At 40.9% G+C, this 14,452-nt stretch overlaps 1 protein-coding gene across 2 annotated transcripts in view; it reads right to left on the reverse strand.

Annotated features, from left to right (window-relative positions):
* Window positions 1-14,452, reverse strand: part of s100p (S100 calcium binding protein P) — a 63,082-nt gene that overhangs the window by 36,578 nt on the left and 12,052 nt on the right. For both annotated transcript variants that reach the window (XM_043702931.2, XM_087993571.1), the window contains exon 2: window positions 116-226. In XM_043702931.2, coding sequence (XP_043558866.2) covers window positions 116-226 — 111 coding nt within the window. The remainder of the gene's footprint in view (window positions 1-115; window positions 227-14,452) is intronic.

The following is a 14,452-nucleotide window of genomic DNA, read 5'->3' on the forward strand; positions in this document are numbered from 1 at the left end:
GGGATAGATATTTGAAAGTTTTGAAATTTGTTGAGATACTGGTCCCTTAAAATGCTACTGTGTCACACACTGATTTACATGACAGAAAAGAGGAAAGACAATAATTGGCTCTTACCTTTCTTGTTGCTCTCTGTGTTGTTGCCTGGACCACAGAAACATCGTAGGCTCAGAGCGACTACTAGTATATCTCATTGAAGAGGAGGAAATCACATTGTGCCGCAGGGACCTATTGAAGGGAAAATCCCTGAAATCCATTAGAACAGACCAGTTTAAAGACTCAAGAGTTTTGCAATCTCTCTGCAGCTAAGGGACTTTAGTCATGTAATAGGCAATACTCTTTGCCAATTTCTCATCCTCATCTCCCTTAATGGATTATGCTTATAAAGCATAACCCATAAGTTGTTGCTTGATTATTTGATACAATATGTTTATTAGGAACCACCAGTTTGCTACCATAAAACTGCAGTTTCATTATGATTTAAAGTCCCATCCTACACAGGTTTCCTGATTGGTCTTGACCGGAGAATCCATAGCAACGTATTGAGGCACACAGGTGCTTCTGTGCAACAATTATTGCTCATGTGGAAAGTAAACTTTGTGGCTTAAGCTCCCTCATGTTGATTAAGAGCTTTGGTTTACAATGAGGACCAGTGGGAAAACAGCTAAAGGGTTGGAGACAGAAAATCACTGTATTTCTCATGAGTTTGTGGAATAAAACCAAAGCAGTGACTGTATAAATGTAATACTGTTATAGTTCATGAATCTCCTTTGTTATATTTTCCAACAGGGACAAGCTAATTAATAGATGATGTCATGTGTGGCACACTGCTTCAACTCCTTTTTGATAGCACGCAATATCACTGGATTGAATGCAATGATGTCTGAATCATGAGGGACAGTACAATGAATATTAAGCTGTTCATTCATCTGTGCTCTGCCTGAAGGCAGGTCCTTTGCTAATTGTCTGCTGATTCTGTAATCCCAATCTGTTTTGTTGATAGGTTTTGTCATGGCAGTTTGCCATTGTCTTTTAGTCGCACTTGCAGGGCAATAAGTCAGGTCCCAAATCTACCTCAGACAAAATGGGAATTGAACCCATGTTGTTGGTTTTATTCTGAGCCAAATACAAGCCATCTAGCCAACTAATCTAATTGGCTCCAGCAAGCCTGGTATTTTGAAAAAGACATTACAGTGAGACACAGTGACCAAATAGAAAAATGCAGTATTAGATTAGAATATTTTACAGTGTGGAAACAGGCCCTTCGGCCCAACAAGTCCACACCGACCCGCCGAAGTGCAAACCACCCATACCCCTACATTTACCCCTTACCTAAAATTACGGACAATTTAGCATGGCCAATTCACCTGACCTGCACATCTTTGGACTGTGGGAGGAAACCGGAGCACGGGGAGAATGTGCAAACTCCACACAGTCAGTCGCCTGAGGTGGGAATTGAACCCGGGTCTCTGGCGCTGTGAGGCAGCAGTGCTAACCACTGTGCCACCGTGCCGCCCACCTATCCATGAAAATAGATTAGAAAATTTTAGAACTTTTACAATTAGAATAACAGGCACAAGCCTATCACATAAAAACAGATTGTATTTGTAATTTTACAGCTATAGAAAAATAAAAGTCTTTGATAGTCCACAATTATTGCACCTGCCCTTGTTCCAGCTGAAAGTTAAAGCTTTTCAGAGCACGCTGTTCCTGGCTGTTGTCAGCAATTGGAGTGCCTCATAAACTAGCCTAAGCGATTGTGGTTCACTTTGGTTTTGGAAAGCTGCTCAGTTAGGTGCCAGGTTGAGTGTCCATTCCACCTGTACAATAACTTCAGTGAGAGACCAACTAGAATTTCAGAATTGAGGTCATTGTATGCAACAGACTAATTTTCATTGCTTATCATGCTGTTGATAGGTAGGTTGACCTTTGGGAGGATATGAAATTTAACATGGTCTGCAGCAGAAATCTTTGGTGGTTAAACACAGCAAGATATAAATGGCAGGGAAATTTAATGTATATTCATAGCTGCAAGAATGGTGAATTTATGAAAAAAAAGCCACTCAAAACTCTCAAGAAAAAGAAGTAAAATAAATAAATACCACTGTTACCAGTTTTCCCTGACAACAGCTGCCGATGATTTTAATTAGTAGTGTAATAACTGTCTTCCAATCTGTAGTACCCATTGTTTGCGGATAGGTTGAGTAAGTAGTAATGACAACGCTAATTGAAATGTACATAACAGTTGGAACAGCCAGTCTTGTATCCACACTGCAGTTTACATGAGCAAAAGATGACTTGGTTTAAACACATAAGATCCTGAGGGGTCTTACACAGTAAATGTGGAGAAGCTTTCCGCTTTTTGGAAATCTAGATCTAGGGATACCATTTAAAAATCAGATTTGCTATTTAAAATAGAGATAGGTGACTTTTTCTCTCAGAGAATCCTGAGTCTATGCAACTCTCCTCTTGAAAAGCTGGTTGAAGTGGAATCATAGAGATGTACAGCATGGAAACAGACCCTTCGGTTCAACTTGCCCGTGCCGACCAGATATCCCAAACCAATCTAGCCCCATTTGCTAGTACTTTGCCCATATCCCTCTAAACCCTTCCTGTTCATATACCCATCCAGATGCCTTTTAAATGCTGCAATTGTACCAGTTTCCACTACTTCCTCTGGCAGCTCATTCCATGCACGCATAGCCCTCTGCGTGAAAATGTTGCCCCTTAGTTCCCTTTTATAACTTTCCCCTCTCACCCTAAACCTATGCCCTCTAATTCTGGACTCCGCCACCCCAGGAAAAAGACTTTCTCCATGCCCCTAATGATTTTATAAACCTCTATAAAGTCATCCCTCAGCCTCCAACGCTCCAGGGAAAACAGCCCCAGCCTACTCAGCCTCTCCTATAGCACAAATCCTCCAACCTTGGCAACATCTTCATAAATCTTTTCTGAACCCTTTCAAGTTTCACAGCATGGAGTCTTTGTTGACAGGTTTTTAAGGTAGGTTAAGCATGGGCTTGAAAGATTACCAGGAAAAGGTGAACTCTCAATCTGAACAGCTATGATCTTATTTAATGGTGGAGCAGGCTGGAGGGGCTGAATGAAGTATTCCTGCTCCTAGTTCATATGTTTGTATGGGCGGTTAATTATTTAAGTAAACATCTACTTAATACTATAACTGGGCAGTACCTAGCCTTGGCAGGAGTGCTGATCAAGGTGAAGTTTGTCCAAATGTCATAATTGAGCAAATTCTTTCCTCAATTTTCATTTTGCTCCTTTCCCATTTACAAGTGTAAATTTACCAGATGAAAACTGATTCTTGAAAATTTAATTCTCTTGAAATGGGAGGACAGTGATTGGACATTTTGGTGGAAAGCAATTAGAAAATGAAGCATTCCTCCTATTTTACCTGATTACCACTGGGTTTACTGCTGAAGAGTGCAAACTAAACAGTCTTTTCCAGGCAATTCAGATACTTACAGCAGTGATTGCACCAAAAGGAATCAAAACATCAGATTTATGAAACTTCTGTGTCAGTCTCTGTAGTTGTCTAATCACTAACATAGAAGAATCCCTACAGTATGGAAATAGGCTATTTGGCCCAACAAGTCCACACTGACCCTCTGAAGAGTAACCCACTCAGACCCATTCCCTGACATTTACCCCTGACTAATGCACCCAATCTATACATCCCTGAACACTATGGGCAATTTAGCATGGCCAATTCACCTAACCTGCATGTCTTTGGATTGTAGGAGAAACTGGAATACCTGAAGGAAACCCACACAGACAGGGGGAGAATGCATAAACTCCACACAGACAGTCACTCGAGGTTGGAACTGAACTCAGATCCCTGCCACTGTGAGGCAACAGTGTTAACCACTGAGCCATCCTGCCAGTAGATGTTTTTAATCAACCTGTCTGGATGTGTTATTACACACCTATGGGTAGAGGAAGTTGGCCCTCCTGGATCAAAGTGAGGGACTCTATCACTGCACCACACGATTTCCTCTAAGTTACAAAGTTTTGTTGTAAAGTGGTAACAGCTGTGTAACATGTTTTGAGTGAATTCTCAGCTGTTTGTTGAATGCCCAGAGTTTGCTACAGTTTTTGCTTGCTGATGATGTGTAACGCAAATACTTATAACCCCAACTGTGGCTTTATCCAGGCCTGCTCCATGGCAGGTATGTTTGAAATACTTCACCATTGTGTGTCTAACCATCAGCCTGGCAGCAGAAATCTACAAAAAACATCCATTTCTGTCACTGGCATGTGTTGTGCTGCCTGTATGAGTGAGAGAGGGTTGAGAAGAGGAAATTGATGTGTTGTGTTTGCTAAATGATCTATAATTATATATGTTTTGAGCAACTGATAAAATATGTAAACAAAGATAGCATTTACACTAAATAATGTACTAAATTGAGTGTTTATTATCTTAATATGACATGATCCTGTTAAAAAAATCTCCAAGTTGAATATCAAATAACCAATGATATATTGAGATTGTGTCTTCTGTTTGGTGAACCAAAATGAATCGTCTTCAGTTCTCGCCTAAAGTCATGTCCATCAGAGCATCACAATCTCCATGTTGGGTAGAGAAGGGAGGCATGTCCTGAATCCCAACTAGAAAAATGATTGATCCACACTGACTACACAACCAATTAGTCCCCCAAGGAGACTAACTTGCTGTTGCAACATATATTTTGGCATGCATGTTGTAACCTGGCACTACAGATAATGGTGGTAGAAACTCCACTTTATTTCTATTACATGGCTGACCTGGAGTCTCCCTTTCTTGGTGCCTGTCATTGATGTGTGTTGGAAGGATTTGTAAGTAATTACTCAACCTGTGGTGTTGTTTGATGGCTGTTTGTGGAACTGGAGGCTGGTTTCCAGTGGTGTATTACAGGGATCAGTGCTGGTTCCCTTATTGCTTGTGATATATTTCAGTGATATAGATGAAAACATGGGGTGGGTGATCAGTCAGATTGTGGGATGACATGTAGATTGACTAAGTGGCTAATAGTGAGCAAGAAGGTCTTACATTACAGGAAGATATAGATGGATTGGTCAAATGGGTAGATCAGTGGAAGATGGAATTTAACCATGAAAAGTGTAAGGTGGTGCACATTGGAAGAAGTAAAAAGACAAGGGAGTACTCAATGAATGGCATGACACTAGGAAACTCATAGGAACATAAGGATCTTGGGATGCTTGCCCATAGATACCTGAAGATTGCAGGACAGGTTAATAGGGACGTTAAGAAAGCATATGGGATGCTTGCCTTTATCGGTCTCACATATGATGTGGAGGTGCTGGTGTTGGACTGGGTGGACAATGTCAGAAGTCACCACGTTATAGTCCAACAGGTTTATTTGAAATCACAAACTTTCAGAGTGCTGCTCCTTCATCGGGTAAAGGAGCAGCATTCTGAAAGCTTGTGATTTGAAATAAACCTGTTGGACCATAACTTGGTGTTGTGTGACTTCAGTCACTGAATGGGTTATAAGAGTAGTGAGGTTACGTTGGAGCTGTAGCTGTACAACACTTTGGTTAGGAGATTCACTCGGATGTTGCCAGGGATTGATCAGTTTAGCTATGAAGAGAGCTTATGTAAGTTTGAGTTGTTTTCATCAGAGTGGAGAAGGTTCAAAGGGGACTTAATTGAGGTGTTTAAGATTATAAGGGCATAGACAAGGAGAATAGGAAGCCGCTGCTCTCCTTAGTTGAAGAGTCAAAATCAAGAGGGTATAATTTTAAGGTGAAGGGCAGGAGATTTATAGGGGATTTGAGGAAAACGGTTTCACCTAGAGAGAGTGATGGGAATCCAGAATGCAGTGTCTGGGAGGATAGTGGAGGCAGAAAACCTCACTACATTCAAAAAGTACTTGGGTGAGCACTTAAAGTGTCATAACATTCAAGGCTAAGGACAAATGCTAAAAAGTGGGACTAGTATAGATAGGTCAGTGCAGACTCAATGGGCTGAAGAACCTCTTCTGTGCTGTTTGATATTATGGCCATATAATGCATGCACTTTGCTTGGCCATTGCACCCCAGAGTGGGATTTGAATCCACAGCTCTGGTTCAGACGCAAGGATGCTACCTATTGCACCACAAGAACACCCACACAGTAGTAGGAAAAGGAAAATAATAAAATAAGAACTAGCAAGTACGAGTGTATTTTAAATAGATTCCACCTTTTTGCCAGTTAAGTTTTTATGAAAATGTGAATGGACTTGCTTCTACACTCTTTATTATCTGTCTGTCTCTGTATCTGTTGAAAAACCTGATATTAGTAATTATCTTAAGAAATTTGCATCAATGTTAATGCCACAAAATAAATGTCTAGCATATAGTTAGTTTTCAATCATGGCAAAGAGAATAAAATAATAGTCAGGTTCTGTGTACACTGGTACTGCTAGTAATGTGATAACAGCAGCTGTTGCTGCAAAATCACATCATAAAAGTGGCCATACTGAGCTAATGTGCATAGGTCCACACTGATGGTTTGAATGTGAAATGTGATATGTAGTTTAGATTTGACATTTAGCTGGTTAATGGAGAAATATTCCAATTTATCCACATGTAATTGGAAGTGAGAGCATAGACCTGCTGTTTTTATAGTATTAATGGACAAAAGAAAGTGACACAGAGAGCTGTGCTGTGAGAATACAAAGAAAAATGCTTCACTATGGGCTGATGCTACTCCATTAATCAGTAGCCAGTAGAAATATACAACTTACAATCTGATATGACCCTATCTGATGTGCTCTATTTCTTACAAATGCAGTAGTTGCTCTCTCTTTTGCCCATCCTCAGTGCAACCCAGAAGAGGTGAGAAACACGATAAAATGCTCTCTCTCTGAATGTTTTTTTTTAGATTAGATTAGATTAGATTACAGAGTGGAAACAGGCCCTTCGGCCCAACAAGTTCACACCGACCCGCCGAAGCAAAACCCACCCATACCCCTACATTTACCCCTAACCTAACACTACGGGCAATTTAGTATGGCCAATTCACCTGACCCTGCACATCTTTGGACTGTGGGAGGAAACCGGAGCACCCGGAGGAAACCCACGCAGACACAGGGAGAACGTGCAAACTCCACACAGTCAGTCGCCTGAGGCGGGAATTGAACCCGGGTCTCTGTGCCACCGTGCCGCCCACCGTGTTCTCTTGTATACCAGCCTGGGTTTGAGTGTTAGTGTGCTGTGACAGTCGCAGTATCCCCTAGTCACCTTGTATTGCAAATAACAACTGTATCACTCTGAGTGCCAGTAAAAGAGTAACAGGTCACAAAAGGACTTTCTGTCTCATCCTGAATGCCAGAATTCAATTGTGAATAGAATCCGAATCTACAGAATCTCAATCAATCCGCAAAACTAAGAATTGATAAACTGATTGTTCAACTACCAATACAACTGTATTTTGTGTGTGTGTGTGTGCACTCACATTTAGTTATTATTAAATATACTCTTTTTCATTCAGGAAAGCCTGATTAAATTAGCTCCCTTTAAAAGCATCAATTCATTTGGGTCTGGGAAAATATTTACTCCACGGAAAGGATCAATTTGAATCATCCTTCTTGCGACCAATTGAGTGGATACATGAATAAAGCAATGAAGCCAGTTCATCCTTTCTCACTTGAGAGCTTAACGATTTTGGATATACCTTTGGAACTGTAACAAACTGGGGAACCTTAAATGGGCATTAAAATATGAACTAGCGTAGGCCCCTCAGCTTCTTAAGCTTGCTCCATTATTCATAAAAATTGTGGCTGTTCAGAATACTCCACTTAACTGCTTACCCTGATAATCTTTCAATCTCTTGCTTATCAAGAATCTTTCTACCTCTATCATAAAAATATTCAAGGACTCTGTTTCCCCCACCTCTCTAGAAGAGGATTCAAAGACTCATGACCATTAGTGAGAAAAAAATTACTCCCTATGCCTATCCTAAATAGGTCTTCCCCTTACTTTTAAACAGTGACCCTTGATTTTAGATTGTCTCTTAAGAGGAAATATCCGTTCCACATGCATCCTGTCAATTTTCCTCATGACTTATTTTTCATCACCTTCTATACTTCACTGGATACAAGCTTAGCATGTCCATCATTTCCTTATAAGACAATCTGCCCATTCAGGTCTTCATCTAATAAACCTTCTCTGAACTGCTTACAACACATTTACAACCTTCTCTAAGCAAGCAGACTAATACTGTACTCATACAGTATCCATACACTCACTCCTCATTTTCCAATGATTAATTATTTGCAGCTCTGTGTGCTTAATCACAGACCTGATTTCTTTTCTCATTGGATCATCTGTTCTGATCATGCAGTCCTTCACAATACTTAAGAGAGTTACATTGGAGCAGTTTGGCATCTTCTGTTATCTGTAGAAAGTCTATTCGCCTAACACTGGAGGATAATGAGAATTTGGCACAATATCAGTTTCCATTAGCTTGTTTCTTTTTGACTTGATTTACCCCTGTCTATTTTATGTTTACATACCTGATATAGATTCCTAAAACATTTTTTTCCCTTTGTGGTGCATTTTTCATGAGTTCAGTTGCTTTGTTGATTTGCTTGTAAATGTCAATGAGATTGAGTTTAGTGGACAAGAAAAGACTATACAGTTTTTCATTCAACAGGGCTACCTTGAAAAGTACAATTAAAATTTTAAAAGCCTATCATTTTGTTTATATTATTTATTTAGAATTATGTCTTTAAACTTAGCTACCATGTTACTGAATTTCACAAACGAATGATTGTGCAGCACAGTTAATGAAACAAGATCAAAAACAGAAATGTACTTACATACTCAACAGACAGGCAAACGACTTACGAGAATATATATATATATAGTCAGTGGGATATGTGAAATGTGTGTGTTGAATACATGCAGATGTACAATGTTTAAGACATGTGGTACTTACCTGTGGGCAGATAAAGCACTCTTTCTAAATTTCAAACTCATTTACTGAACAGTCATTCATATATAATGAAAAACATTGCTGGAAATATAATTGTAATTAAATCTGGAAAGATTAACTTGGGGTGGGTAAGCTTCCAGAAACAATAATTTCAGACAAAATTAGCCATCACTTGGGCAAATGAAGATTTAATTTGTTATGTCACTCATTCTGCTTAGTAGATTGCTCACAGTTTCATCAGTTTTAACTTGAGGATAATTCAAGCACGCAGGGCAGGCAGCAAGTCTTTCATGTTTTTGCCTTGAGGCTTGTACCATTTTATCTCGCAAACCTCATTTCAATATGGTTGATTGTTGTCCTCCTGAAAGCATAGAAAATGCTGATCTAGGATGGATGTATTGGCCCTGGAGCGGGTCCAGAGGAGGTTCACGAGAATGATCCCAGGAATGATTAACTTAACATGAGGAATGTTTAAAGACTCTGGGAGTATACTCCATGACACTTAGAAGGATGAGGGGAGATCTGATTGAAAGTTGCAGCATACTGAACAGTCTGAACAGAGTGGACGTGGGAAGATGTTTCTATTGGCAGGAGAGACGAAGACCCGAGGGCACAGTTTAATAGTTAAGGGAAGACTCTTTATGGAGATGAGGAGAAACTTCTTTCGCCAGAAAGTGGTGAATCTGTGGAATTCATTACAACATAAGGCTGTGGAGGCCACGTCATTGAGTATATTTAAAACAGAGAGTGAACACTTCAAGTCCAGTGTGATTCTTCTTCGGAATGAAAGGGGATTGGAAATTGTTTAATGTACTTTTGTAAGAGGCAGAGAGGCGGTGCAGGAGACAGATAATGTGGAGGCAAGGTACAAAGGACAAAGGAGTTATTGATGGTGATGAAAGAGAAAAAGAGATGTAAAATGGGTATAAATTAAGGTGTGAAAGGGAGAGAATGCTGTTGAGAGGAAAATAGAAAAAAGCCACAGATAAAACAAAGCTGCAGGGTTGGGGGTGTTCTGAGGGGATGAAGAGAGAATGTACGTAAATTAGAGTACAAACATCATTAAACTATTGGTCATAGAGGCTACAAAATATCAGCACAGAACATGAGGTTGTTATCCAAGCTTATGTTGTGATTTGTTGGAACATTTCAGCTGGTCCAGAATATTATCATGTGGGCAAGATTGTTTATTGAACTGGCAAGCAAATGGCATGTGGAGTCATTCCTAAGCACAGAGTGGAGGTATTTCACAAAGCGGGCACTCAGACCACAGACCACAATGTGAATCGCACTGTCAGCTTTAAATATGGTAGACTAGAGTGGAAGAATATAAGTGAAATGCTGCTTCATCATTTGGAACCTTGGGCAGTGAGGAGAGAAGTGGTGAATGGGGCAAGTGTTACATCTTCTGTAATCATGTGGCATAATGCCAATGGGAAGTGAGGAGTGTTCAGAATGAATGATCCCTGTGTAATGCTGACAGTGGAAGAGAGGGAAAGATGTGTTTGGTGGAGGTATCCTGCTGGAAATAGCAGACATTGTTGAGAATGATCCTTTGAATGCAGAGACTGGTGGGGTGGAAAGTGAGCACAAGGAGAACTCTGCTATTGTTCTGAGAAGAAGGAGAATGCCGAAAGCAGAAGTGCATAAGATGGATTGGACGTGGCTGAGGGTCTGGCCACTCACAGTGTGGTGGGGGGATGGGTCTTCAACTGAGGGAAAAGGTCATATTGGAGGCACCCAGTAGAAAGTGGTATCATTGAAACAGATGCAGCAAAGACAGAAACTGGGAGAATGAAATGGGATTCTTGCAGGATGCAGGGAGTGAGGAAGTGTAGTTGAGTTAAACAGAGGAGTCCGTAGGTTTGTAGGGGATATTAATGGATAGCCTATCCACAGAAATGGAAACAGTGAAGTCAAGGAAGGGAAGTGTCAGGGATGGATGAGATAAAGGTCAGGGAAGGGTGGAAATCAGAAGTGAAGCTGATTAATTATTCCAGTTCCAGATGAGAGCAGCAGGCAGTATTGAAGACAACATTGATATTTAAGAGAAAGAGTTGTGGGTAGAGCCTAACTAGGACTGGTACAAGGAATATTCCACACACCCCACAAAGTGACAGGTATTGCTGGATTGTATCACATCTCGTTCGCCTCTGTCAAAAATATAAAACCAAAACATTTTCCAACCTCTTTCAGTTCTGAAGAAGTGTCATACAGACTCAAAATGTTAGCTGTTTTCTCTCTCCACAGATGCAGCCAGACCAGGTGAGTTTCTCCAGCATTTTCTTCTCTTTCAGATTTTCAGCATCCACAGTATTTTGCTTTAATTTTGTTCAATGATTAATTGATATTGTGATATTGTGAAATGGCTATTTGTAGTTAATGCCTTCCTGGATCACTTACCTATGTCTCTCATTTCTAGGAGCTTTTCATAGATCTCAATGGAACACATGTCAACACTTAGCTGTTGAAAATTCTAATGAGATCTTATTAGAGCACAGGAGTGGAATTCTAGGGCAGCCCATTCATATCTCATAAGAGTAAAAGGAGAGGCAGAAGACTCACTTGCTCCCATGACCAAAAATTAAGGTGGGAGACCAACAACTACAGGCCAGTTAGTTTATTGATAATTTGGGATAAAATTAACAGTCGCTTGGGTCAATGCAGGCTACTTTAGGGAAGACAGCATGGATTTGTTTGGGGAAACATGGAAAATAGGAGCAGCAGTAGACACTTCAAGCTTCATTCACACTTCAAGCCTGCTCTGCCTTTCAATATAATCATGGCTGATCGTCCAACCCTTCTTCCATTTTCTCCCCATACCCTTTGATTCCTTTACCTCTAAGAATTAGATCTAACTCCTTCTTGAAAACACTCAATGATTTTAGCCATGACTGCTTTCTGTGGCAGTGAATTCACAGGCTCACCACTCTCTTGGTGAAAGTATTTCCCCTCATGTCAGTCCTGCCCCACATCCTTAGACTGTGACCCCTGGTTCTGAATTCCCTGGTCATCGGAAGCATCTTTCCTATGTTTACACTGTCTACTCCTGCTAGAGTTTTATAAGTTTCTATGAGATCCCTCCCTCCTCATTCTTCTCAACTTGAGTGAATATAATACTGAAAATAACAAATGCTGGAGACTACAGCGGGGGTTTGACAGCATCCACAGAGAGAGAGCAAGCTAACATTTTGAATCTTGATGACTTCACCAGAGCTCTGTGATCTCCAGCACTTGTTGTTTTCAGTACAGATTCCAGCATCTGCAGTAATTTGTTCTCCCAGTGAGTATAGTCCAAACCAGGCCAGTCTCTCTTCATACGTCAGTCCTGCCATCCCAGGAAGCAGACTGGCAAACCGACGCTGTCCTACCTCCAAAGCCAGAACATCCTTCCTCATAGAAAGAGACCCCAAAATCACATGCAATACTCCAAGTTTGGCAAATCCTGAATTACAAATTGGCTGGTTGCAGCTCCTAGCTTGTATCAATTTTCAGCCTTTGACTGCCAGTCCAAACTGCAACCAATCACTGGCAAGGAGTCACCCTCCTGCCTCGGGCAGAAGCAGAGCATTGTTCATGGTGGGCAGTGTGAGGGGCACACAGATGTCTACAAACCAAACCCTGGTGATTCACCCACAGCTGACCCCACTGCACTGAGCGAGCCATCTCTCCTCTTGAAACTACCCTGACTCCTTGATGAGAAGAGAGCAGCACAGGAAGGGGCAGCTCTCGCCTTGTCTTTCAGCGATCAGGGTCCCACTCATGGCCAAGGGGCTGACCTCTGGTTGAGGAGTGGAGAACTTCACATCCTGTTTCATCATCAGACATTATCCCAATTACCCAATCCACCCACCCATCTCACTCACTGACGTTGTGTTTGTTCAGGGGATGCACTAGGTCATTAGATGATAACACACGGTATTGGACTCTGTGATGGTGGCAGTAAGGGTGTTGGGCAATGGGTAACCAGTGTGTGTGCTTTGACTTCAGTGTCCAATGCCATCATCCCTCTTATGGATCTGTCACATTCAGTGAACTTTACTGGAGAGCAGTTTGGAACATGCTGGAAGGCCAAAGCTAAGATGTTTATTGTTATATTAAATGTGCCAGACGCATGTTGGCATAAGTGTCTGCATGGCTGTGGTCGAGGCTGCTATGAATCCCTTAATTCCACAATTAATTTCTCATGGAGCTAAATAATTATCCATGGAAGTAGACATCCTCACAGTGTCTTTCAAAGTCAACCATTCATGCTTGAGTTAGATTCTTGTAACTGTAGACAGTATGCATAGAAGTCTTATTAGTACATTATGAATTTTCCAAATCCCCCTGACGGCTAACCCTTCACTTTCTGGTTTTGGCGTGCAGCACCTGTTTCACATTAAGTAGTTTGAAAACATTTGAAAAAGGCTGCCCCCTCTGAAATGGACTTGCCTTCACTGTCTCTGCTACCACCATCCATCTTGCTCCTTTGTGAAGTATATATCACCAGGTGAAATTCCAATTATTTCTCTAACTGGATCACCAAAGTGAACATGTCTTATAGCACTTGGTAGGCATGAGCAATCTAATCGTTCACTCCTGGGAAAATTAGCTTCTCATTCACCTTGCAGAGATGCAGGCTCCAATGGAGGGGAAACATATACATTAATATTGGCAGGATAACTTTATTGTAACTTAGCGTTATGAAGATGATTGTATTTCACACGCTACTGTAATTAGATCAATGTAAATTCAGTGTAATGTTACATTTAAGTTGCTGATATTTAATTTTGTCACCAGGTAATGAAGCTCTTTACCTCTGATGCTCAATAATTCTGAAATATCACTGATTTTCAATGTCTTCTCTGAAGCTGTAAACTGGGAAATCAGTGGTGGCTCATCTCTAAACCTCTCTTTCTCTCCTGCAAAAGGGGAAAGAACAGATCTATGTGTGACTGTAATTTTTGATGTTCAACTGATGGGATTCGGCACATTTGCTGAAGGTGCTGTCGAAAGAATTATAGTGAATTCCTGCAATGTCTCATGTAGATGGTACACACTGCAGTTACTGAAAGTCAGTGGTGGAGGGGGTGAATGTTTGTGGATGTTAAGCCAGTTAAATGGGCTGTTTTGGTTTTTGGTGTCAAACTTCTGGATTTTTGTTGGAGTTGTTAATACCTCGACAAGTTGTTAACACCTGCACTACATTTCTGACTTGTGCCTTGTAGATGATGAATAGGTTTTGGAGCTTCAGAAAGTGTGTTACTCACTGCATCCCAGTCTCTGACTTGCTCTTGTAGCATAGTATTTATGGAGTTAGTCCAGTTCCATTTCAGATCAATGGTAACACCCAGGATATTGATAGTGGGAGACTGAGCATAGAAGTGCAATTGAATGCCAAGAGGCAATGGTTGGATTCTCTGTTCTGGGAGATGGTCATTGCCCTGCACTTGTATGTCAGCCCAAACCTGGACATTGTCCAGATCTTGCTGCATTTGAACATGGAATGCTTCAAATGTTCAGCAGTTATGAGA

This window comes from Chiloscyllium plagiosum, unplaced genomic scaffold, assembly GCF_037043375.1.
Source record: "Chiloscyllium plagiosum isolate Xiang-an unplaced genomic scaffold, Cpla_swu_hap1 HiC_scaffold_13, whole genome shotgun sequence".
In the NCBI taxonomy this organism is placed as follows: Eukaryota; Metazoa; Chordata; class Chondrichthyes; order Orectolobiformes; family Hemiscylliidae; genus Chiloscyllium; species Chiloscyllium plagiosum.